General features: G+C 38.4%; 1 protein-coding gene across 9 annotated transcripts in view; it reads left to right on the top strand.

Moving 5' to 3' along the window:
* DYNC1I1 (dynein cytoplasmic 1 intermediate chain 1) overlaps positions 1 to 23,477 on the top strand; it is a 435,553-nt gene that overhangs the window by 168,038 nt on the left and 244,038 nt on the right. For all 9 annotated transcript variants that reach the window (XM_072964956.1, XM_072964954.1, XM_072964953.1 and 6 more), the window contains 3 exons: positions 5,723 to 5,840; positions 12,333 to 12,447; positions 15,168 to 15,258. In XM_072964956.1, coding sequence (XP_072821057.1) covers positions 5,733 to 5,840; positions 12,333 to 12,447; positions 15,168 to 15,258 — 314 coding nt within the window. In that variant the 5' untranslated portion in view covers positions 5,723 to 5,732. The remainder of the gene's footprint in view (positions 1 to 5,722; positions 5,841 to 12,332; positions 12,448 to 15,167; positions 15,259 to 23,477) is intronic.

Below are 23,477 nucleotides of genomic sequence, written 5' to 3'. Positions count from 1 at the left end.
CAGCTAAACCCTTTGCTTCTCCTCTGCTGGGCCCTTGGTTCTAAACAGGACCAAACCACCCCATGATGATATGTGCAGAAATGGAAGCGACGGGTCTCACTGCTGGGTTCCAGAAAAGCCAAACATTTTCCTTTCTCCGTGGATGTGTGTGGACTGAGAAATGTGGAGGAGATGCAGTGTTAACTGAAGGCAAGGGCAAGTGTGCAACGACTTTTGTTTCTTCCTTCCTCAGTGTCCATGTTTTTCTCTTAGGTTTTCCCCCTTCCTTCCTCTCCCTGTTCCTTTCTCATAAGACCATGAGCCATTTGTATGAGGAACAGCAGGAGCGACCTTCCCTGTAACTAACTTCTTAACCAGAGAAGACACCGTTTCTCCATGTGCTTCTCCATCCTCTGGGGGAAGTGGTAAGACAGGAGAGGAAGCCTACCTGGGATGGCTTGATACACAATTCCTATGTTCAATGGAAAACAGAGAAGAATTTTACTACTGTTAAATTAAACGACTACATTTAATTGTTTAAACATATTTTTTCTTTGAGTCACACCTCTTTAATCGCACATCTTCCATTTTATAACTTAGATTGAGAAGCATGCTATATACCTTTAATGTATTTCTCACTGTAACATTTTCGTTTCATTTTTTAAATGAGTATAGTTGACATACAACAGATATTAGTTTTAGGTGTGCAATATAAGGGTTTGATATTTTTACATATTGTGAAAGGATCACCAAAGTCTAGTTTAACATCCACCACCATACATAGTTACAGAATTTTTTTCCTTGAGTTGAGAACTTTTCAGGTCTACTCTCTTAACAACTTTCAAATATCCAGTATAGTTTTATTAACTATAGTTGCAATGCTGTATGTTACATCCCCGTGAGTTATTTATTTCCTGACTGGAAGTTTGTATTGAAAGTTTGTACTTTTGATCTCTTTCCCCCATTTCACTCACCTCCTCCTCGTCCTCACCCCCCACCTCTGGCAACCATCAGTCTGTTCTCTGTGTCTATGACCTTGATTTGTTTTGGTTTTTTATTAATTTTTTTTAGATTTAGATCATTTGCAGTGAACTTTGAGTGATGGCTTTGGTTATTGAATTAGGGTGGAATTAGTGATGGGGGAAAGCGTTGGTGGGGTCAAAAATAGTAATAATAATTTAAAGAAGAGGAGGACAAGGAACAGGGGTAGAAAGAAGAAAGCAGAGGAGGAGAGAGAAGAGGAGAAGGAGGAAGAGGAGAAACAACTTTTCTTAGGTGTTTAATATTTTAACCACCCGGTTTTAAGCTCTTGACTTATATCGATTCATTTACTTGGATCAAAAGGATGGCAGTTTACTGAGATCAGAGATGGGCTGGAGCAAAAGTTGTGAGAACTGAGTCCTTTGGGAGGGTGGGTGGAGAGGAGGAGGAGTCGTGAAACAAGGGGATAAAGGGTGAACCAGGTGGAAAAGGGAAATCGGAAGTAGGGTGTTGAAATTTGAAAAAGGTTACAGGGGTTGGAAACTGGTGTATGGAGTCCAGAGTAAATGGAGCAGCTGATTTGAACCCGGAGATATATGTTGTCAGGTTGGGGCAATCTGGAGGGCGAGAAAAGAAAGAAAAGAGGTGAAATGGGATGGTACTCAGTGATAGTAAAGCTGGAGGACTTGCAGGAGAGAAGACGCGAAGATGCAGACGTGAGAGGAGATGTGAAGCCTGTGTCGGGCAGGTGAAGGTAGGTTTCAGGGAATGTGGGCAACAGGAATGTCACCTGTGGAAAGCACATTCAGAACATGGGGCTCTGCTGTGAGGAGAGCTGAGCAGGCGTCATACAAAGTGCATCCACTGACCCAGGGATGGACGGAGCTGGGTTGAAGGAGCTGTACTTTCTCCTGGATGAAATTAAGCTGTAGTTGGCTGGTGGGTGGGAGAGTAGTTTGATGATCAAACAGGGAGGAGACTTAAACCTCGAGGTGGGTTCAGTTTATCTTCTTGACCCCTTGCCATTTGTTAATGAAAGAGACCAGCTTTTTATGTGTTTGAAGTAAGTGAGCAATAATTAGCAGCAGGTAGCTCTGACTCTTACTTTCCTAAATGGAGAGCACCAAAGTTGCCTTTGCAATGACCTGCATTAGCCACAGGAAGCTCTATAACTCATGTCCCCCGTGCTTGGCTCCTCGATGTGCTCATTTGATGTGCAGGGAGATTTAGTGGGTAGGACTGGCAAGCCCTCTGGGAAAACCTATGGAGCTCAGTGCTGACACTGCATTTAGTGTCACTATTTCAGGCATTTCACCGTGTGGAAAGTCCCATTCATTTACTCTAATGTGTACTTTCCAAGCCTTTTATAAGGCACTCTCTTGAGATTTCTTGTTCTCCCAGGGGTTGATGCAAAGTGTCTAGTTTGGAATAGATCCAAAAATCTGTTAAGTGGAAGGTGCTCTCTAGCTGTCTGTTAACGTAGTGCTTCCGCTGCCTTTAAAAAGTGAAGGGTTATTTGAAACGTCACTATGTAATATAATTTTTTAAAGTTACCTTATAGTTTTCATTGTTTATTTTAAAAATATTAGCTGTCTGGGTGGTTATTTAAATGACCAACATTGTCAGAAACCTTTATCAGTTGTAAGAAGACCTTTGCTTTTTGCAGAAATGTATTAAGAACACACCTTACTTCCCACTGGTGAATGAAGTGCTTTGCAGGAAAATTATAACAAATACAGTATATTCTTGTGATGTGGTTTTCTCAGTAAGGACCATGATATGTAGATGAAGTCGTGCCAAATACTTTTGGTGGACTGAGAAAGGTAGATAAAAGTTGGACAATGTGGAGGAGAGGGAAACTTCTTAGGAAAAAAACCTTACCGTTTCAGCATAGGATGACACAGCTATTGCTTTAACAGTAATTTTTCTGATCGGACATTTCATTTTTGATAGCAGAAGAAAGTCAAAAACATAGATTTGATTGGGGAAGAATATATGTTAACTTCTCAGATGGCTTCTGGGCTCATTTTCTCCTATCAGGATTTTTGGTGTTGAAATTATTGGCAAAGAGTATTTTAGTGGTAAACGTTACTTTGATCAGTTCTATGGCTTCTCCTGGGGAAAAAAAACAAACAAACAGAAGATCTAACTGCTTGGGTCCATATTCTTCCATGCCAGCCATCAAATTGGAACGTTCCTTCAGGCAGAATGGTTGCTTTCCGGCTGGCCTCAGTCACTGGTTGGTTTCCTCAGGTTGTCTACCTGGCATCTCTGGGACAATGAACTTGTGACTCAGGTTGAACAGTGCTTGGCAGGTAGATGCCGTTGAGCTCCATCCCACAGCCCCAGCCCCTGTCCAGCTTCTCACTCTATCCGCACTACTGTGTCCCTGAATTCTTCCTGCCTAGAAGTCTTGTTGATACTTAAATTATGACATGCTGGAAGTTTTTTCATCATTTCATTCTTTGACTTCTCTTCCCAATTTTGCTGCAATCTTCTTGACTCTCAGAGTTGAATCATTACGAATCTTCCTCTTTTGCTTTCACATCTGAAGGCTACCAAGAATCTCTTCTTCCTTCTTGGCTGTGCTCCCTTCAGTCCACGTTCCCTCCGCATTCTGTCTGTACATTCACCTACGAGACCAGCACACGTGCAGTCGACCCAGGTCGATGTTGGCACTGGCCTCCCAGCAGCTGGCTTTTTTCTAGTTTCTGCTCCCATCTGTTTCCCAGGCAGGAACAAGAATAGGTTTAGGCAAACTTGTATTCTGTTTTCACTTTGTCACTTTCCCTTTCAGAGAGCTGCTGTGATTTCCCATCCCTCATTGCACCCACTAGAACTCACTTTTCTATTTTCTCAAGTCTTTACCACTTGCCTGCACCTGTCCATTCTTACCAACTATAGTTTGTATTTCTTGACTTGGATTCATCCACATCTCTGTCTGTTGCATGCAGCCTGCTGGTTCTCTCCTCCACAGTCCTTTGCGTATCCTGTCCTCCCATCCTGTGCTATTTCCTGACCTCATTCTATGTCCAGTTCAAATTCTACCACTTCCTCAAAGCTCAGCCTTGCTCGCTCCACCAGATCTTGATGCTTCTTTTGTTCTGCATCCCCTCTGAACTTGTACACTGGCCATCACTGGGGTATAAGTTTAGAGCATGGACATGCTGAATTTAGGTTCTGCCATGGATGGACTATGCAGTCAGGTCTTGCTGAGTCTCCTTCATCTGTATTGTGAAAAAGGCATTAATAATAGTATTGGTCTCCTTGGATTGTTGTGATTAAGTGTAAAAATGTGCAGGTATCTGGCACTCAGTAATCAGTAAGTCAGTCTCCCAGGGAACATCTCCAGGCACACCACATGCTCACAAGTTTGAGTTATGCACTCCTTGAAGGAAGGAATCTGATTCTGCTCATCTTTATACTCGGATACCTTAGAAAGTGCCTAGCACAGATTAACTATTTAGCAAATATTTGTTGAGAAATGAAGAGTGTGCATGAACAGCAGAGATTGGTCATTGTGATTATGATTGTTATTACTTCACAAATCTTTGCCATCAGACCATGAGCAAGAATATGTACAGTAGGACGGACAGTAGGAATATAGTACTTCCCAACTGCATGTATTCATCTGAAAGTGTCTTCTTGATTACCTTCTAAAGACAGTGACAGGAAGTGTGAGCATTTTTCATGCTTGGCATTCTTTGTTTTTTTGCCTTCATCTCTCTGTCGTCTACTTAGGGATACATTACATATTCATCCTAGTTGCATGCAAGTAATATGCAAATGAATACTCATAACATTATGGTTAGTTTTTTTTTTTTACTTTATTTTAGGAATTTGGGTCAGAGAGAGTTCTTCATTTTTCAGTATTTTCATTTTCTTAGTTTCTAGTTGGGAGCACAAAAGAGACAAATTGGTCATTGGTGAGAGTCTTCTCCGATCTCATTTTATTTGAAATTTCTGGCACCATCACCTTCACCATTAATATTAAAAATCTCATTCAGATAAATTTTCTCAAGAACTTGCCATGGTGTTATCTCCTAATTCACATGTTCGCAAACCTCTTTTGCTTTGAAAAGGGAAAGTGCCAGGATAAGCAATATTGCATTCAGTATGCAAATGAAGGTTTTATAGAAATAGGGTTGTACTGGAGATGAAATTAATTGTGACAGTTGAGGAGGAGTTTCACAGAAAAAGCAAGATTAACATGTTAGGTCTTCAGTGGCTGTCATCCCTGATGCATATAATATTAGGCGAAGTGAAATCTCCATGTGCCCCAGCTCAGTGGAGGAATGTTTATTGAGCCCGTAGAAATTTGAACAGGGCACGTCTCTGAGAGTTTATGGCAGCTGATTTTCTTTCCTTGGTGTGGGGATAAATTGGTCCATTATTGTCTAAATGGGAAGTCATGATTTCCATTTTTTGATTCTCTTATTTATTTTTTGTTTATTTGTTAAGAAACTTGTACAGAAAATGTGTTACTTATTATGAAGTAAGTTGCTATTACTCTTCAGACCAGAATAGACTATAATGTATTTTTTTCAAATGTTATGTCTATATAAAAAGGGAAGATTTTATATAGAGAGAGACCAGATCTAACTTAATTTGGTTTTCTTGATTCTTTGACATAGGCTAAGGTATACAATCTGTAATTGCCAAGAAGTCATATTTTCAAGCTGGATTTCCTTTTGAATGATTTTTACAATGATAATACAGAAAAGTTATTTGTATATATTCACTTTTTTTCCTTTTCCTCCAGGGAAACCAACATGTCTGACAAAAGTGACTTAAAAGCTGAGCTAGAGCGCAAAAAACAGCGCTTAGCACAGATAAGAGAAGAGAAGAAACGGAAGGAAGAAGAGAGGAAGAAGAAAGAGGTAAATACTGTGTGCTGGGATGTTGTGGGGGAAAAGGAAAATCACTTGATTCTGAGGAGTTGGTTAAATAGATAAAGAGGACCCTCTAAAAGAATGCTGTTACAATACCTGAATAAAATGAGTGATGTCTACACACTCAGAATAATAAGGTCATTGCCATCTGCTGTGTACTGGTCAGGCATCACCTAAGTGGTAGATTGCATTCGGTGCAGAGGTCCCCAAGCTCCAGGTTTACACCAGACTGGAATAGAACCCTGAAAATAATCTGTGATATCTCCGTTGTTAGAAATTCTTTAGCCTTTCTGTGTCTGTTTTCTTTCCTTAATATGAGAATAGCAGTATATTTATTTTGTCCAATCATGAGGATTAAAAAAGTTAATCCTATAAAGCACTTAGCAATTCCTAGGATATAGTTAGTCCTTAATTAAGTGTTAGTGTTAAGGGAAGGTTTTTTTAAAAAAAAAAAAAACTATCGGCCAGAATGTTTTAGGAGAAAATTAGAAAATGAAGCCAATGGACTAGCATGATTTCCCAAGTGTTTGCATTTTTCAGGGTAAATAACAATCTTAGGTCTGGTAAAGGGAAAGCTGTGTTTTTCTCCCTGGTGAGAGGGTGGATAGTTGAGTAGTTCCTGCTCCATGGACATAGAATTATGAGCTGTTAAATCTAGAAGAGATTTTAGAGACCTTCCACTGAGGCCCCTCTTTATGCCAACAAACTAGCAGAAACCCAGAGGTGAAATGTAGATTTTCTGTCTGCTGGACCCAGAACCCGGGACTTCGATTCCCAATTAAATGCATTGCTGCCTGAGCATGTTCTTTTTCCTACTATCTCAGTCCAACAAATAGTTTATTTTTAATTCTCCAGTTTGCTGTGGCAGTGTAGAAGTAGCCCACATCTTGTACAAAAGCCAGATGCCAAAGATATTTTTGAGTAGTTTTCTGAGAAGGAAACTTCATATAGTGTGATATGCTTGCGTGTACAGAAACCAGAGGTGCTTCCCTACTCAGACTTTTTCTTTCAGGAAAAAAAGAATGTATTTTGATGCCTTACAATCTAAGCAAGTGTTGTTTCATACTATAAGGCTGGGAGACCAAGGTAAAAGATTTATAACAATTATCTTCCAATGAAGTAAAACATAATTGCTGTTGCACTCTAGCCTCCTGCATCTTGCATCTCCTGGTACTGTTACAATTTGACTGATGCCGTGGTTTGTTTGTCCTTGACGGGGAGCATAATGTTTTTCCTTCAGAGAGCTTTGCTGTTACATATGCAGTCTTGAGTGAAGTAGAGGTGAGAACTGACAAGGAATGGCTATTCATTTCCATGCAAAGCCAGAAAAAGCGTTAAGTTATTATGCTCCCTTTCCTTCAAATGTCAACAGTTACTGGAGTTTTAAAGCACCTGTTATCCTTTACTAATAACCGGTTTCCTTTTAAACTGACATTCTAATATCCAACTTGAATTCCATAGAATTACCACGAAATGCGACGTGATATGAGAAATCTGATTCCAAATTATGCTGTCTGCTTCATCTTTGTCATTTTACACATTTTGGTGGGGATGGGAATTACAGGCAAACAAGACTGATTGAAACAGGCCACCCTTTTTGTTCCTACACCAAGCAGCTTTGCCTGATGGGGATTTAGCTTGTTATGCAGCAGACAGAGCCCTGGCAGGTTGGGGGTGGTAGGTGGTAGGGAATGTGGAACTCCTGGACTCTAGGCATTCCTGGGCCTCTATCTGGTTCTGGAATTAAAGTCACATAGTCTTAGTTTCCTCATTTCTAAACTGACAGGGTGGTTTATGCCTGTGATCGATAGCCTGACTCTCCTCTATGGAATCCTGTGGCAACAGAGTCCCAGCCTCCCATCCCCAAAGTTTCTGATTGGAAATATCTAGATAGGGCCGGATTTTGGAGTCCATTGAGCTACAGGATCTTTGAGGTCTGTCCTGGCTTTAAATTCTGTCCCTCCACAGCCCATTTCCCCTGCAAAAGATCTTTCCTTGGGTCAGACTGTGATAACTCGGTTTGTTCTGAGAAGCTAGTGCTGTGAGACAGAAAGCAGTAAAACTCACTGGTTTTATACCAGTCTTCAGGCTGAGTGTGACTAGGACACCTGGCTCTCCCTCTCACAGAACGTCCTTGAGGGAGTGTGGGACCTCTCTGAACCTATTTTCCCTTCTGTAAAGAGGACAGACGAGTGGGTCCTTCCTCATGGAGTTCTGTGAGGATCTAACGAAGTACTGTGGAGGATTGAAAGACACAGAGTCAGGAAGAAACAGCTGTTACTCTGCTCCTGAGATGAGCCCTGAGTGGGGCCCATAGAACGGCTGCATGCATAGATCAGGATCACTGCTGGTGAGATCATTTTTCAAAAATGCCCCATTATTGGAAGGGTCTTATAATTCAAAGCCCCTAGTTGCCTGGGATTATAGCATTTAGTAGCCAAAAAAGAAACCTGGAAGTAATCTATTCTGATCTTTCTTTTTCAAATGCCCTTCGGCCCCTGGGTTCTAAGCTTCAGAAGCAGCCCCCCTTTATCTCCAGTCTCAGGAAAGTACGCCTTTTCCAGCCAGTGGTCCAAATCAGAAACCTGGGTGCATTCTTTCACCACCCCTTCTCCAGCTTACACTGATCATGGGTGCTGGACAGGCACAACAGCTCTGCCCTTTCCCCTCCATTTCCCTTCTCCCTAAAACCACGCTCCAGCATGGCTACTCACGGTTCGACTTGTGGGCCACCCTCTTTCTTCCTTCTGCTTTCACTGTTCTGTTAACCACATTAACCATGTGAATGTCTCTTTTTCTAGAAAGCCTTCTCTAAAACTTTTTTCCAGCTGTGACTGAGTTAGTCCTGTACCCTCTCCTTGACTTTATCAGCATATTTAGCACCATTTGCCTGTTCATTTGTCTTTCTCTCCTAACAGAGCAACCCTTTTGGGGACAGGGTTAATATTTTTTCATCATGGAATCAATGTCTAGCATAGATCCTGCCACATTGTACGCCTTCAATAAAGGGTTATAGAATGAATGAATGAGTGAATGAATGAACACCTAAACTAGTTAGGTGGGTCTGAGATGCTGGTCACAGACATTCTTTCCAAGCATTTGGAATGCTTTTCTGCAAATTTCCTTGGAAGCATCAGATCCTGTCTGTGAGATGCTTGTAAACTGGCCACTGTTATCAGTTCCTGAGTTTAACATTTTCTAGTTTTTTGTTGTTTGTAGAGAGTGAGAAATAGCCTTAAGCTTGTAAGTTTGATTTAAAAAAAATATGCTTAGGCTTATAATTTAAATAAAACAACTTTAGAATAAAAAGGAAACAAAATGCACTCTAACGCCAATCTGAGTGACTGTGTCTGCCATGACTGAAAACTAGTGTGAATTGGGACCACCCAGATTGACTGTCTCCACAGGATCCAGAAGACTGTGGACATGTATAAAATTACCACTCACTGCATCTTTGGATGTTAACTGCCTTCTTGGTTGTGGTGTTATGGATGAAATCTGATTTTAAAATAAATATAGTGGCCACCATTTAAGACACAGAAAAAATTTCATGAAAAATTGGCTTTCGTGCAATGAGGTGTGCATAATGGGGCCACCCTGAAATTTCGTCCTGTCCTTGGCCTTCTGTTGAATTGCTGCAAGGAGGGGTTGACAGGGGTTTCCTGGCCTGTCCTCACTTGTACCTCTAACAACTATGGAGCTGTCTTTGGGAAAGTGACTGACAATTCTCAGTTGACGGATTTTCTTTCTTCAGTTATGTTCTCCCCTCTGAGTCTTAGCTGTGATGACTCTTAAACAGAAATACAGTTCTCTGGGAAAGAAACCTAGCATATTTTAAATTATTAGTATGCAAAATCACTCCTTATTGAGTCATTAAAATATATTAGGACTCTAGTATTTACATGGAAAAAAATCAAAGGTTTCATGATTAGGGCACTTGGTATAACTGTCTTGGATGTAACACATTGTTTAGTTTAAGGTGCTAATGGGTAACAGGAACTGCCTCTATTTCCAATAAGCCCCAGTTGCCTAACTTCCCATTTTTCATGGTCAGCTTTGAGTGTTGATAGCTTTTCTAAGCTTCTGATAAATCTAGATGGACATTTATCCTTACTAGTATATGTCATTTTATTGTCTCTGTCCTTGAGAATTAAAAAAGGCAGAAGGCAAAGAATGAGTGGTAGAGGCACCTTGTATAGTGGGAGTGGAATTTTGGTGGTGGCATTCAGGTGGGCTATTTTTGCACAGTGTCTCTCCATGCATGTTGACATGTGATTTATGCTCTAGTATGTTTCTAGAACACTTAATGATTAAAGTTAGAATAAATTAAAAAAAACAGATTCATAGGACATACATGATAGAAGGTTATAGATAACATGCCCTATGTTTATTCAAAAGGAAAAGATCAGACATCTTTTTCTGTTCAGTCTGTGTAAGCTCCATTAGAACTTCATGACCATGGGCACTCGTTGAAAGGATGAGGAAGGGTTAAAGATTTTTTGTTATAGTTACTAGAATGTAGAAGTGGCTTTGCTATGAGCACTGGGTCACTGAAAGATTGTGTGACTCCTTCTAACAGTGGTGTTGTAAAGGGCCTTCCTGAGTGGGGTTTAGTTAACGTATAATTCTTAGATTTTACAGCTATAGAATAACAATTACCAAAGGCAGAGTATTTGTTCACTTAACACGTTTTTGTATTGAGCACCGACTAAGTGTCAGACCTTGATCTAGATGTGGGGATATAGTGGTGAACAAAACAGACACGCATCTGCTCTCAGTAAAGCTCACAGTCCAGGCGTGGCTTAGGTCTTCACTGTAAAGCCATACTACTCCGTATTGGCTTCCTAAGACGAATTTTGCTTGTCTAAGTTTTTTCATTTGTATTTCAGTAGTGGCAGTGGTAATTCCCTTTTCTTTCATTTCTCCACCCACTCTTTTCTTTGATCCTTCTTTTAACTTTATACTATGTGAATGTTGATATAGATCCTCACTCTGCAAGGTCCTTTTTCTTATCTTACTTCTGTCTTTGCCTCTGTAGTATGCATTAACTTTGGAACTTGCTAGTGTAAACGTTAAAATGGGAAAAGAATGTGAACTTTGATATCTTCAAAGATCAAGCTGCCATTTTGGAATTTTGGATTACATGAGAGTGCCTGAATGTTCCAGTGCCCTCGTTAGCCCTGACTGACCCCCATAATGGCAGTTTTCCCTCTGACGACAGATACACTTAAAACATATGAGTGCGTTTTAAGCCTGAGGCAAATAATAGTGGAAGCATTGAGCCCAAAACTATGTGCATAGATGCATTTTGTTTATAATTGGGGTGTAGGTTACCATTTGGGAGTAAGTCAAAAGTTGCATGAACTTTTTCTGCTTTAGATACCAGGATAGGAATTACACTTCACTGCTTTGAAATGTACTTTGTGCTCCTGAAAGATGTATGTGTCTCTTAGATGCCCAACTTGCCCCTGGGGAGGAAGGTGTGTCTGATAACTGAATAACTGGTTTTTGACAAGCTTTAAGACAGCTTCACTTCTGTAAACTCAAAGCCTTGTCATGAAGTAGCTGCACATCAAATAGGTTGTTACCACATTTCAGATGTAGGGCAAGCATCTTGTCTTAAGTAGTTAATTGTGTTATGAAAAAGAAAAGAGACCCAAATATTTAATTCCTTGGGAATCCCACCACTGACTTTCTTTAACCTGTATTTTGACTTGTTACTATCCTGCAAAAAGACAAACCGGGCATTGGATCTGACTATAAGAGGCTCCCACAATGTATTTTTTAAGCAGAACTTGGGGAAAGAATGTCTCTCTCCTAAATGATTTTTTGTTTTATGTTTTTATACACAATAATTTTCTCCTGTGAGTTAATACGTATAATGGAAGCCTATGAGAATCAGAATTAAGTAACCATACTTACATCAGTATTGTTCACATGCCTTAGTAAACATTTCAGTCTGGCTTATTTAAACTATGGTAAACTTAGATTGCTGGTACAATCATATGCTTTACAGTTACAAATTTTCATACCTAATTTTACTTTTTAGCCAAATCCCAATAATTCCTTGCTTGCATAATCCCAAACATAGGCCATGAATATTACAAACACATACTCATCAAGAAGTGATCCAGAAGGGACAAGAAATCTAAAAAAGGAGACAGTTTTTTTTTTTTTAAATCCAAATCCCAGTTAGAAATACTTTGCCTTGATGGTTTCTTCCAAAACCGAAGACAGAAATTCTCATAGCATGTGATAGAGGCAGGAAAAAGCCTTTGACCGAAAGAGAAAGCACTGGGTTAGTAATTATTAAATGGGTCACTTAACAGTGTTTCTTCATCCTTTATACACGTGATTATATCTATTTACGACGTTTGCCTGGTCTTTGCTGCCATGCATTTACCATTTTCAGTTTCAGACGGGAAAAGCATACCTTTAGTTCTGTTACTCACCTTTCTTTCTGGCATTTACTTTCTGTAGGCTGATATGCAGCAGAAGAAGGAGCCAGTTCAGGACGACTCTGACCTCGATCGCAAACGCCGGGAGACAGAGGCTCTGCTGCAGAGCATCGGGATATCGCCCGAGCCCCCGCTAGGTACTTACAGTGCTTTGTGCCTCTATTTCCTCGGATTTGACTTGCATGGGATATACCATGTCCAGTGTTTACTGTTCTTCATGTCTTTTTTTCTTTAAAGAAATGCTTTGACTTACGGTTCAGGTGTATTTATTTTTGGAATTGAGGGGGGCTGGAAGGAGATGGGGGGGACAGGTTGTAGCGTTGTTGACAATTTGCTGCTTGTTGGCTGATTTCTGTGGTCAACCTTCTCTACCATGTTACTATGAGAGTGTTTTGTACTTGATAAATGAGTGGCCATATGGTAAATACAGGAAATCTTGGAATTAAAAAAAATTGTTCTTTATTTCCATTTCTGAATCCCAGCCTCTCTCTGCCAACCTAAATACTGTGAATCTGGTAATGAATTTCATAACTACCACCGGCACAGAGTTATTCCATGATGAGAACAGAATGCTTCTTGGGAAATTTGAAGGAAAAGTTAAAATGGTGACAGATTAGCAGCTAATTAACAAGTTTAAATCTATTTGACTTTGTTGTATATCTTGGTTTCTTTGCTCATTGGCATTTTTACCGCAGCACCCCCCTTTCCAACTCATTCATTCCTACCTAGTTATCCCTGATCTCATTATATCACCAGGATTTGAATGTTGAACTATTTGTTTTATTTGTGTTGAAGGTAGCTTGTGCATAAGGTGTTTATTCTGTCACTTAGCTCTATGTCTCTCATGTGATGTTATTTTTCTTTATCCATTTGCTTTCCATACATTTCAGAATAATCCTAGGGTGTCTGTAAAACTATGTGATATCCAATATAGTTAAAAAATCTTTAAAAATAATACATAACATATAAATAGATACAGTATCAGATCCCCTTTTATAAATGGCTCATCTTTTAATTCTATCATTGGCTTTATATTAAAATAAATTCTTATTTATTTCCATAGTTACTTAAATTAACAATAAAAATTATCCCATGTACAACAAATTGGCAAGTATTTATATCAGTATAAATAAGAAAAAGGAATATATAAGTCTACAAATTATTAAATATTGCTGGGTATAACTTAATATATGACACAAAACTAAAACACCATGAAAAAGCATTTTATACTCAACCTTAATTTGTAGTAGGTAAAATCATATGTCTATGATGAGCCAGCAATGATATAATAAGTCCCAATAAGATGTTGGTTATTTTTGTTAGCTTCTTTATAGTATAGAAGATGTAACCTATGGGATATTTGAGTGATGGACCTTCTTTGAGGAACTGATAAAAATTTTTATTACTTAATTGACATGTGATATAAAGTAGACACTTTGCAATTATATTTTTGCCTCAAAATAGCCTTCTAAGTTTTATTGCAGTGTGAACACTGGTTAAACACAGTAATAGAATGTCTGTTCTCTCCTGTCCTGCATAAAACCAGCAATTAAACCTTAAGAACAAAACAGTTAAACACCCCTAAACCATCACCAGATTCTGAACTATCCCTGCCAAGGGGCCCTGGCAAAGGTGGACCCCTTTTTCAGTTTTCATCCATCTCTCTGACTTACCCTCTGACTTATTGCAGAGGATAATCAGTGAATTAATTGTGGGACCACATGAAAATTCCGTTTCTTGACAGGTCTGCCATTGTGTTATAGGATTTGGACAAAATAGTTAAACCCTTTACCCTATTAAATAAATAAAAGGAAATTGCACATGATTGAAACCAAATGGGAATCTACACTTATGTACTGAAGTTTCTTTCTGCCCATATGGCTTTTTTGGCATTTGTGATATTGAGAACCCGTTCTCATCTGGCTTGGAGCCATCTTGGCTATTTGGTGTACCTTCTATCTGAAGGACATTTGGCTTGTGTTTGAAGGATAAAGAAAAAAAGTACATTTGCATTTCCTTTAGCTTTTTTCTTTTATTATCTTTGCTCTCAGATTTTCAGCCTGCACTGACCTCGATCTTTGAACTTGTTTCTCCTGTCTGCAGAATGGCAGTTTGCTTCTGCACACACGGCAGTGCTTTCTAAAGCTGCCGGAGGCGGAGGAAAACAACTCCCAAACACAGTGAACAGTGCAGTGGGATGAAACTATTAATTAAGTGTAAAAATAAATCAGCCTGGCATTCTCCTTCGTTTTGAAAGAGATTTTTAAATTACCAGGTTCAACATTTACCCTTTCTCTGTCAGTCTCTCATAGCAAATGCAGTTTATATTCCACGGACAATAGATTTCCCTTCAAATGCAGGCATATAGCAGACTTTTCTGACTCTCCTTGACCATTTAAAATTGTTCAGTATCACTTGTAATCTTTTAAAGTTTTATAGACACCTCACTTTATTTTTTAAATAGGTCACATCTATACTAACAAAATAAAGTGGAGAATTAGAATTATCTGGATAGTTCATGCTAGAAAGATATTTGACTTGAATTATCTGGATAACTATTTTGATTCTCCATTTTACTTTGTTAAGGTGGACATGGCCTTAGAATCCCTAAGTTAATTCTGGCTAAATTCATTTCAAATTTTTATTTCCAAAATATGAAAAATTCACTTGACTTTCTTCCTTTTCTTTTCTTTCCTTTTTTTTTTTTTCCTCTTTTTTCCTTATCCCATCTCAATCTCTCCTGGCCATACAACCACTTTAATTTGGGCCCATTTGTTTTGATTTGTCTGACACTGCTCTTCCCCAGTGCAGTCGCTGCATTTTTTAACATGGGATACCTGTTATTTTCATTATTTAGTCCCAACCCCTATGTCTCCCTCCTCGAAATCAGTGAGCACTCCCAGTGAAGCTGGAAGCCAAGACTCAGGCGACCTGGGACCACTGACAAGGTAAGAATTGTCCCTTTACAAAGGCCATAGTGGGATGTCAATAATGCAAAAACAAAAAACAAAAAACCAACAAAAAACACCAAACAAAAAAAGGCTTGAAAGCCACACCACCCTATTGGACACTGTTAAATGTGCATGTATCTTCATGTATCAGTTATTTTATGTTTATATCTATGGTGGCTTGCTATTTTTGGTGGCAGAGCATTGATTTTGAGCCCTAGAAATGATAAACATTTATTCTCCTTCCATGAATGGGCTACTTTAGCACTATATGTCTTATTTGACAAACACAAGTATATCCATTAGCTTAGGGCTTAAAGAAAGCAGGGACTGACCAACGACAAATGAGATATATATCCAGCTTTTCATTCTTCTACATTGGCTTTGGTTTCCATGAGAATCTTTGTGAATGGAACACTGAGATGTTCTAACCCTAGATTTAATTTTTCAGACGTCTTGTTGGTTTGCTTAATAGAGTTGACTAATTTGAGAACTTGGTCCCCAAAGTGTTTTTATGATCATCAGGATTGAGTGCTCTGTTTTTGTCCATGGACAGATTTTTATTACACTAGGTATACTCAAAGATTATGTTAACTAACTTCTGAAAGCAGATATAGGCATTCTCTAACTTGACCCCTGAAGGAGCATCCAAAAGTAAAAATGTGAAGAGAGAAAGGAGAAGGCTCATTCATATGCACAGAGTCACAGTAACTTTCCTAATTCAGTTGTCTTCAGCAGGGTTCCCATGTGCAGGCGCCCAAGGCAGGTGATCGAAATGAGTGGGGAGTTGAGGGGCCAGTAGCAGCTGGTTCTCAAGCACTCCCTTTATAAAGGTCTGATGGTCTCCTCACAGCTCAGGCCGGTTGAGCTCAGGTGGGAACATGGACCTAGGTTCTTCACATCTTTTAAGTTTTCATGAGAAGCTAAAAATTTAAGTATTTATTCACAGTCTCCTAAATGTTAATGACTTTGTTAAAAGTAGTTGTAGGCCAGATTTGGCCTGTGAGCTGGCAGTTTGTGACCTCTGTTTTTGACTCATTTAATTTAAAAAAAAAAACATAAAATATGTTAATAAAATTCCAAATAAAAGAAACAATTATCCACAGCACCGCCATTCTAGCAAATCAGCCTTTGCCTCGTCGATGGACCTTTCAGTCCTTGTCTACCTGTGTACATTTCTTGTTACCATATATGTTCCTGGTAGAGCGGGATACAATTTTGCATTTTTCTTTTCTCACTGAACACATTATCGTGAGCGTCACCTTCTGAAAGTACATTGTTTCCATAGAGGCCTAGGTGATTTTGGTAGAGAAAAATATGAAAATGAGAATAGTCTAGTATTAGCCTGAGCTGTTACATGTAAGACTGAAATTATCTCACCAATGTCTGTCTGTTGGTGTGTTTCAGACTTGAGTGTTGTTTTTTTTTTAAGGGCCTTTTGAAAGCAGTGGACACTCCTTTTAATTTGAGAAAAATGAAAGTAGAGGCTTTTGTGGGCACCGGGCTGGTTTAAGTTAGTAAATCGCCTTTGTGATTTGGGGCAGCACACGCCTTCTCTCATCTTTCGCTTTGAACATTTCAAAAGGTCTTTGGCAGGGAGGAAGTAATAATAACACAGTTACGTAAGATCTAACGTTTATACAGGAGCTGGCCCAGAACAATCACATTCCCCAGGGGGTCCATCGGCCTCTCATTAAGTTAATGTATTTGCCTGTTTCTGTACAGCGATGGCGTTGTGTCAGTCAGCTTAGTGACAAGGGGTGCAGCGGGCAGGCAGCATGAAATACTACAACTGACTTCATAGCTGATGAGCCCTTTTGAAAACTTTCTAGAGGAAGCTGGCCTGCGCTTCTAGCACTCTGGGGACAGCAGCAGTTACTCCTTTGGGGAGGACATCACTTCATTTCTTTCCCCTTCTTATGTGATTTTTTTAACTTAATCACTTTGAAAGAAGTGCTGTCTACTCCCACCATACACAAACTCCAGCTAGCTTCAGTTCTTTATAGGAATGTTCTAGCAAGAGTAGGCAACTAGAAGTCAATGAGTAAATCCCTTGCTAAGTGCAGTTTTCATGGGGATGCAGAGAAATTGGCATTGAGCAAATGATGATTTTCAGAAAGACTGAGCATAAAACTGACTTTGAGGAGAAGGCATTAGGAATAGCTTAGTAAATCTTGAGCTTGTTTTGAACTTAGGAACATTCCACACAAGTCTATGTTTTTGCTTCCATAAAATACACAGGAGAGTTAAATTTCAGAAGAATGCTATATTTCTGTTTTTAAAATTCCTCTTGGAATGTCTTTTTCTGTAGAAGAAACATCTTTGAAAACAGTTACTGTTAACTTTAACACTTCATAAAACATGAGGCTGAGAAAAGAGCTTGGTAATTCCTAAGAATATAACTCTATAGTCATAAATTTGCATATTTGTGTGGAATTTGGACTTTTTGAAAAATGGAAAATCTTTCAGAAGATAACTTAGGAATCAAATGAACACATCTGGTCCTACCTAAAGGTGCACATAAATTCTGTCATTTGTTTGCCAAAACTTCAATCTAAAACTACAGTTTTCTTTACAGATCCAAAATTGGCAAATATTTCTTATATAATCCCTGTAAGCGATTAATTTGAAAATTGGCATACTTAATGTACCCTATTACAAAGGAAAGGTTAAAATAGTGCTTTAAAAAATCAAATATAACAGAAATTTCTTTTATTGATTTTTAAAGCAGTTGGGTAAATTTTCTAGAATGAGTGAATAGAGTAGAAATACTTCATAATTTTTCAGTTATACTAGTATGATTTAATTTTTAAACTCAAAGTGTCACAATTTGTTTTCCAGTTTCTGCTTCAGTTGTTACAGCCTGCTTCTCATTTACAGTTTACATTTGTGGTGCTTTTCTCTTTCTCTTAATTAGTTCTGGTAGAACCGATTAATCATTGAGCATGTAATCATGCTGGACGAAGAACAAGCTCTTGGGTTTCAAAAAAACCCAATTATATTAATAAAATTTTTGAAAGACAAGTTTTACATATAAATGTACATAAAAAATTCTAAACATACTATATGCAGCTAGAATCCAACATAATATTAAAAGAATATGTTATACTTAATTAGGATTGACTCAGAAATTCAAGGATACTTTAGTATAGGAAAATATGTTACCATAATTCAGCATGTAAAAGGGTCAAATAGGGAAAAGTATGTACTGAAATGGTACTTGTGAAATTTAAACATCTATTCCCATATTTTAAACTTAGTAAACTATGAATAGAAATGGTTTTCTCAATATGATAAAGAATATTAAATTCAAACCAATAGCCTACCTCTTTTATACACAAGAATAAAACATTAGTACTTTATAGCTCTTAAAGTACAATCATTTATGTTTAATTGAATATGTCTCTCTTCCTCAGGGAATGACAGGTTCCTTGAGAGCAGGGAGTAAGTGATATTTGTGGTTGTATCCATATTGTAGGTATTTGTTAAACGCTTGTTGAATGAATAAAGTATCATCCTACTTTCTATGAATGAGGACACAAGCACAGAGAGAATAATTTTCTCAGGTTCATACAGAATGTTAGCTACAGTGCTAGTTTTAACATTACCTCTAACAATAGTTGATATAAGTGATACATGACCTACTCTATAGATTAACAGTAAAAAAAATTAACATCAGTAAAGCGCTTGGAAAGAAGTCAGGCATATGTTAGATATGTGTGAGTTTTAGCTGTTACTCTTATTTTTGTTCATACTTTGATTTAGGCCAGACTTTAATCCCTAGCATCCAGATATTCAACCAGAAATGAATCTGTCTAAGAGATAATCAGTCTGCATTTGTTCTTTTCACATGGATGGCTCACAAGGGACTTTGCACTAGGGCTTTTCTCATGTTTGGCTGAGGTTCGCTTGGCTTCTCAGTGACAAAGCTGTGTTAGAGGTCGTACTGGCCTGTAGACACTAGGAAAGGGTACTGACATCAGAAAGTGTGCTGTACACCAGGGCATAGGCTCCACCCTGTCCCAAACCTGCTTCAAGAAGAAAACTTTTGAAATGATTTCAAAGGTAAAATATGTCTCAGTGTGATAACATATTGTGCAATCTCTTGTTACAATAACACCCATTCCATAACATCCATAACCAAATACTCAGAGGGGACATTACTGATGTTTGTCTTTTGTGACAGGCAGCATGGGTTGGGTGGATAGTAATACGATTAATTTCTATCTTCTTTTTGGACCCTCTGTGGTCTTAACACCATCACTAAGTTCTACTCTCCAATCAATCAAGGACACTCAAGCTCCCCCCCACATTTTATTTTTAATAATCTTTTATTATTATAGAAACAATATCAGTTTATTTTATACAGTTAGAAAATGCAGACAAGCAAAAATAGAAAAATATATTCCTACCACCAGAGATTAGCACTCTTAATACCCTAGTGTATATTCTTTCACACAATATATATATCATGTATATGATAAATGATACTATACTATACAAACTTGCTTTTTATTCAGTTTATCTCTATTTTTCCATTTCAATACATTTTCATCTTACCTAGTATCTACACTATCTTCAAATTTCCCATTGTATTTAAACTTGGTGCCTATCTTCCCAGCTATCAGCATCTATTAATCAAAACCCTTATATCCACAGATTTTTTCTAAGAAGCTGAGGCTCCCTCCCGAGGGGACCTTAAATGCAGCATCACAAGAAATGTCTTCCAGGGGGTAGGGTATAGCTCAGTGGTAGAGTGTGTGCTTAGCATCTAGGAGATCCTAGGTTCAATCTCCAGTACCTCCATGAAAAAATAAATAAATAAATGAGTAAATAAACCTAATTACTCTCCCCAACACACACACAAACACAAAAGAAATGTCTTCTGAAACACTTAGCAGGAATGCAGACGTACAAAGTGAGTAGATTAGATAGAGGTCTTTCGGGCTTTCAGCCTCGCGTGTACTCCAGATGTTTGCTTGCTGTTCTGTTTGAATGTTAGGCCTCCATATAGTTAAGTTTTATGTTGACAAAATTCCTTGGTAAAATTCAGATATTTGATAAACTCTGCCTTTTCCTGATCTATTTACTGCCTAGTGAACTCTGAATTCACGAATAAGGAAATTAGAATAATTTATTCATGGTCAACTTGTGCTGACTGCACCTGGTCACCACCTTTTTTTTCTCAGTGATTTGAGGAGAGGAAAATGTACTCAAGGGCCACAAGGGCTTAATGCCCAACAGAAAATCCTCAAGACTCAACTTTATCCACAATTGGATTCCGTGGGATTCTCTGGCACTGTATGAACCTCAAAAGATTTTTAACTCTTTTTGGTGAAAACCTCACCATCTTTTAAGGTTCTCTGATGAATCAAAGGCTAAAGGGAAGACATTAAGGAAATTTATTAACATGTTAAAATATTGTATATACAAAATTCTTTTAATTATCATTATGTAAAGAGAAGTTTACAGGATGCTTCCAGCTAATTGGACTAAAGGGAGACTGAAATCACTGATTCAAGGCTGATTAAAAGTCAGTGTCTTTGAAAATTAGAGTGTATACTATAGATTTTTCACTTTATGTAGCATAGGGACTGACTAGTTAAAAATTGTTGATACCGCTCTGTGTCAGGCAGAGCGTACTGTATATACCCATATGGTTATAGTAGCACAGTAAGCATCTATTTTTAACAAGGGGTCACTGAGCTTTCTTCTGGAGAGACTGCTTATTTGACAAGATTTGGGGAAAACACATCCTTGCTCTGTAATGGAAAGTCTCACATTTGTCTTTGAATCCAGCTCAGATGGATTTCCTGTACGGCTTAGTGTGGCCTTTATCAGAGCTCTGTTTTAAGGCTTTGCTGTTAACCAATAGAGGGAAGATTCTCGCACAGTAAATTAAGAAAGAGGCTTTTTAAAAATAGCCTGGTATGAATATACATTGCACTGTTAAAATTTTATTCCTGACATTGGAAAATCTTCATCATTATCATTCCCAGTCCAAAGTAAGGAAATCACTGGGGCTGGGAAGTAAAACATTCACTCGTTGTTTAAATGTCATTCTTAATTAATTGACATCATGTTAATGACTGTGACAGATTAAGTGATATGATGGATTTTAAAATGTCCTTATTATTTAGTGTATTGCCTTTAGAAATGGCCCTTAGAAAGATAGAAGTTGGGGATGACACTGACTGGAGATTTTCTGTTCAGCACTATGCTCACATTGGCCCGAACTGTTTTCTTTATCTGATTAGTGACTAGTGATTTGTTTGACAGAGAAGACATGTGGAGGAAGGGTCCAGAGAAACTGTGGGACTCAGAGGGACTCGGTATTCTGCCCTTGAGCTACCTCTCCACCCCAAAGAGAAAAGGAAAATATGAAAATTTGAGTTCCAATGCAGTTGCTTCAGGGACTAGCAAAAGTTGCTAAGTTCATTTGGTAGAGAAGGTAGCTGGACTTATTTTTATTCTCAGCACAAACTAGCATTCTGGCCAGCAATTTTTTCCCATTTTTATGGAAAAATAATTGACATCCATTACTGTATAAGTTTAAGATACACAGCATGGTGGTTTGATTTATGTATGTTGTGAAATGTTTACCATAGTAGATTCAGCTAACACTCATCTTCTAATATAGATACAATAAAAAGAAAATAAGGAAAAAAAGGAAAACACTTTTTCCTTGCAATGAGGACTCAGGATTTACCATCTTAGCAACTTTACTATCTACCACACAGCAGTGTTAGCTTTAGTCATCATTTTGTACATTACATTCCTAGTATTTCTGTATCTTATGACTTGAAGTTTGTATCTTTTGACCACCTTCATCCAATTCGCCCTCTCCCCACCCTATGCCTCTAGTAGTTGTAAGTCTGATCTGTGAGTTTGATTTTTTTTTTTTGGATTCCACGTATCATTGAGGTCATATAGTATTTATCTTTTACTATCTGATTTATTTCACTTACTGTAATGCCTTCAGGGTCCATTCATGTTGTTGCAGACTGTAGGATTTCCTCAATTTTATGGTTGAATCACATTTCATTATATATACATGTAGGTGTATATATATATATACCTACTCTTGTATGTGTGTATACATACCACAACTTCTTTATCCATTTATGCATTGAGGTCAACATTTTCAAGATAGGCTTTCCTTCTTCAGTGTGAAAGTGAGCCTGAAAATTCTCCTGGGATCGCGTGGTGACATCATGCCATACAAGACTGCGTTCTTTGTAAGTGGCTTGGTAGAGATGAAGGGAGTCAGGCAGACATGCCCTGATTTATTCTCTCATTTTTTCATAAAGAAAGTAAAAACGATTTCTTTGGGAGTCAACCTGCCCTTACATGTCATATCATCTGCAGAAAAGGCAAATAAAGACCTTTCATCTGTTCATTCATTCATCTAGTCTTTCAATGAATAGTTGAGAGTTTATTGTGTGTATAACAACACAAAATAAATACTAGAAACTGCAAGGAATAATAAGATGAAGGAATTATTCTTACTTCTAAAGATCCTGCTTCCAGTAAATTGACATATTTAATTTGAAACCACCTAAGGAATTGTTTCTATGTAGTTACAGCTCTCGCATATTTGTACTCACAGGAGATGAGCAATAATGCCATAAAGCATTATTCCCAACTCATCTATAAGTAATTTGTATAGTCTCGTTGGACAAGTACTTTTGATTCTCACTACCCTACTGAAGGTCTTGACACATATTAGACACTTGGTAGCTATTTATTGATATGTGTGTGTGTGTGCTTGTGTGTACACACATTTATGCACATGCACAGCTAGCAGAAAATTTAATGGCATGGGTTCAGGATGAGTGGAGGGATGAGGACCCAGGTGAAAGCAAGATAGTTCAAGGTTGCTGAACTCATTGCCAGAAAGTAGACTTTGCTCAAGGGGAGCCACTGGCACTGGTTACAGGACCAAGGTACAAGGAGAAGATTTCCTCACAGAAATAAGGGAGAAATGCAGTTACTGGGCTCTGAGCAAAAAGTTAAGATGGGACTAACAGCATGCTTGGCTTGATGCTGAGGCCCCTTTGTAACAGTGGCTTTGTAACAGTGCTCATGACATCCTTCAGACCATCTTCAGACTTGGTCTTAAAGCCCAATGCAGGGCTACTGTTGAGGCCAAGTGGGTTGTAGGTTGGCAAAGAGAACAGTGAAATAAGAGGTGCAGGCATTTCTCTATTCTTGTCCCA

The sequence above is a fragment of the Vicugna pacos genome, chromosome 7 (assembly GCF_048564905.1).
Source record: "Vicugna pacos chromosome 7, VicPac4, whole genome shotgun sequence".
Taxonomy (NCBI): Eukaryota; Metazoa; Chordata; class Mammalia; order Artiodactyla; family Camelidae; genus Vicugna; species Vicugna pacos.
This window is presented reverse-complemented; position numbering and strand designations above follow the sequence as displayed.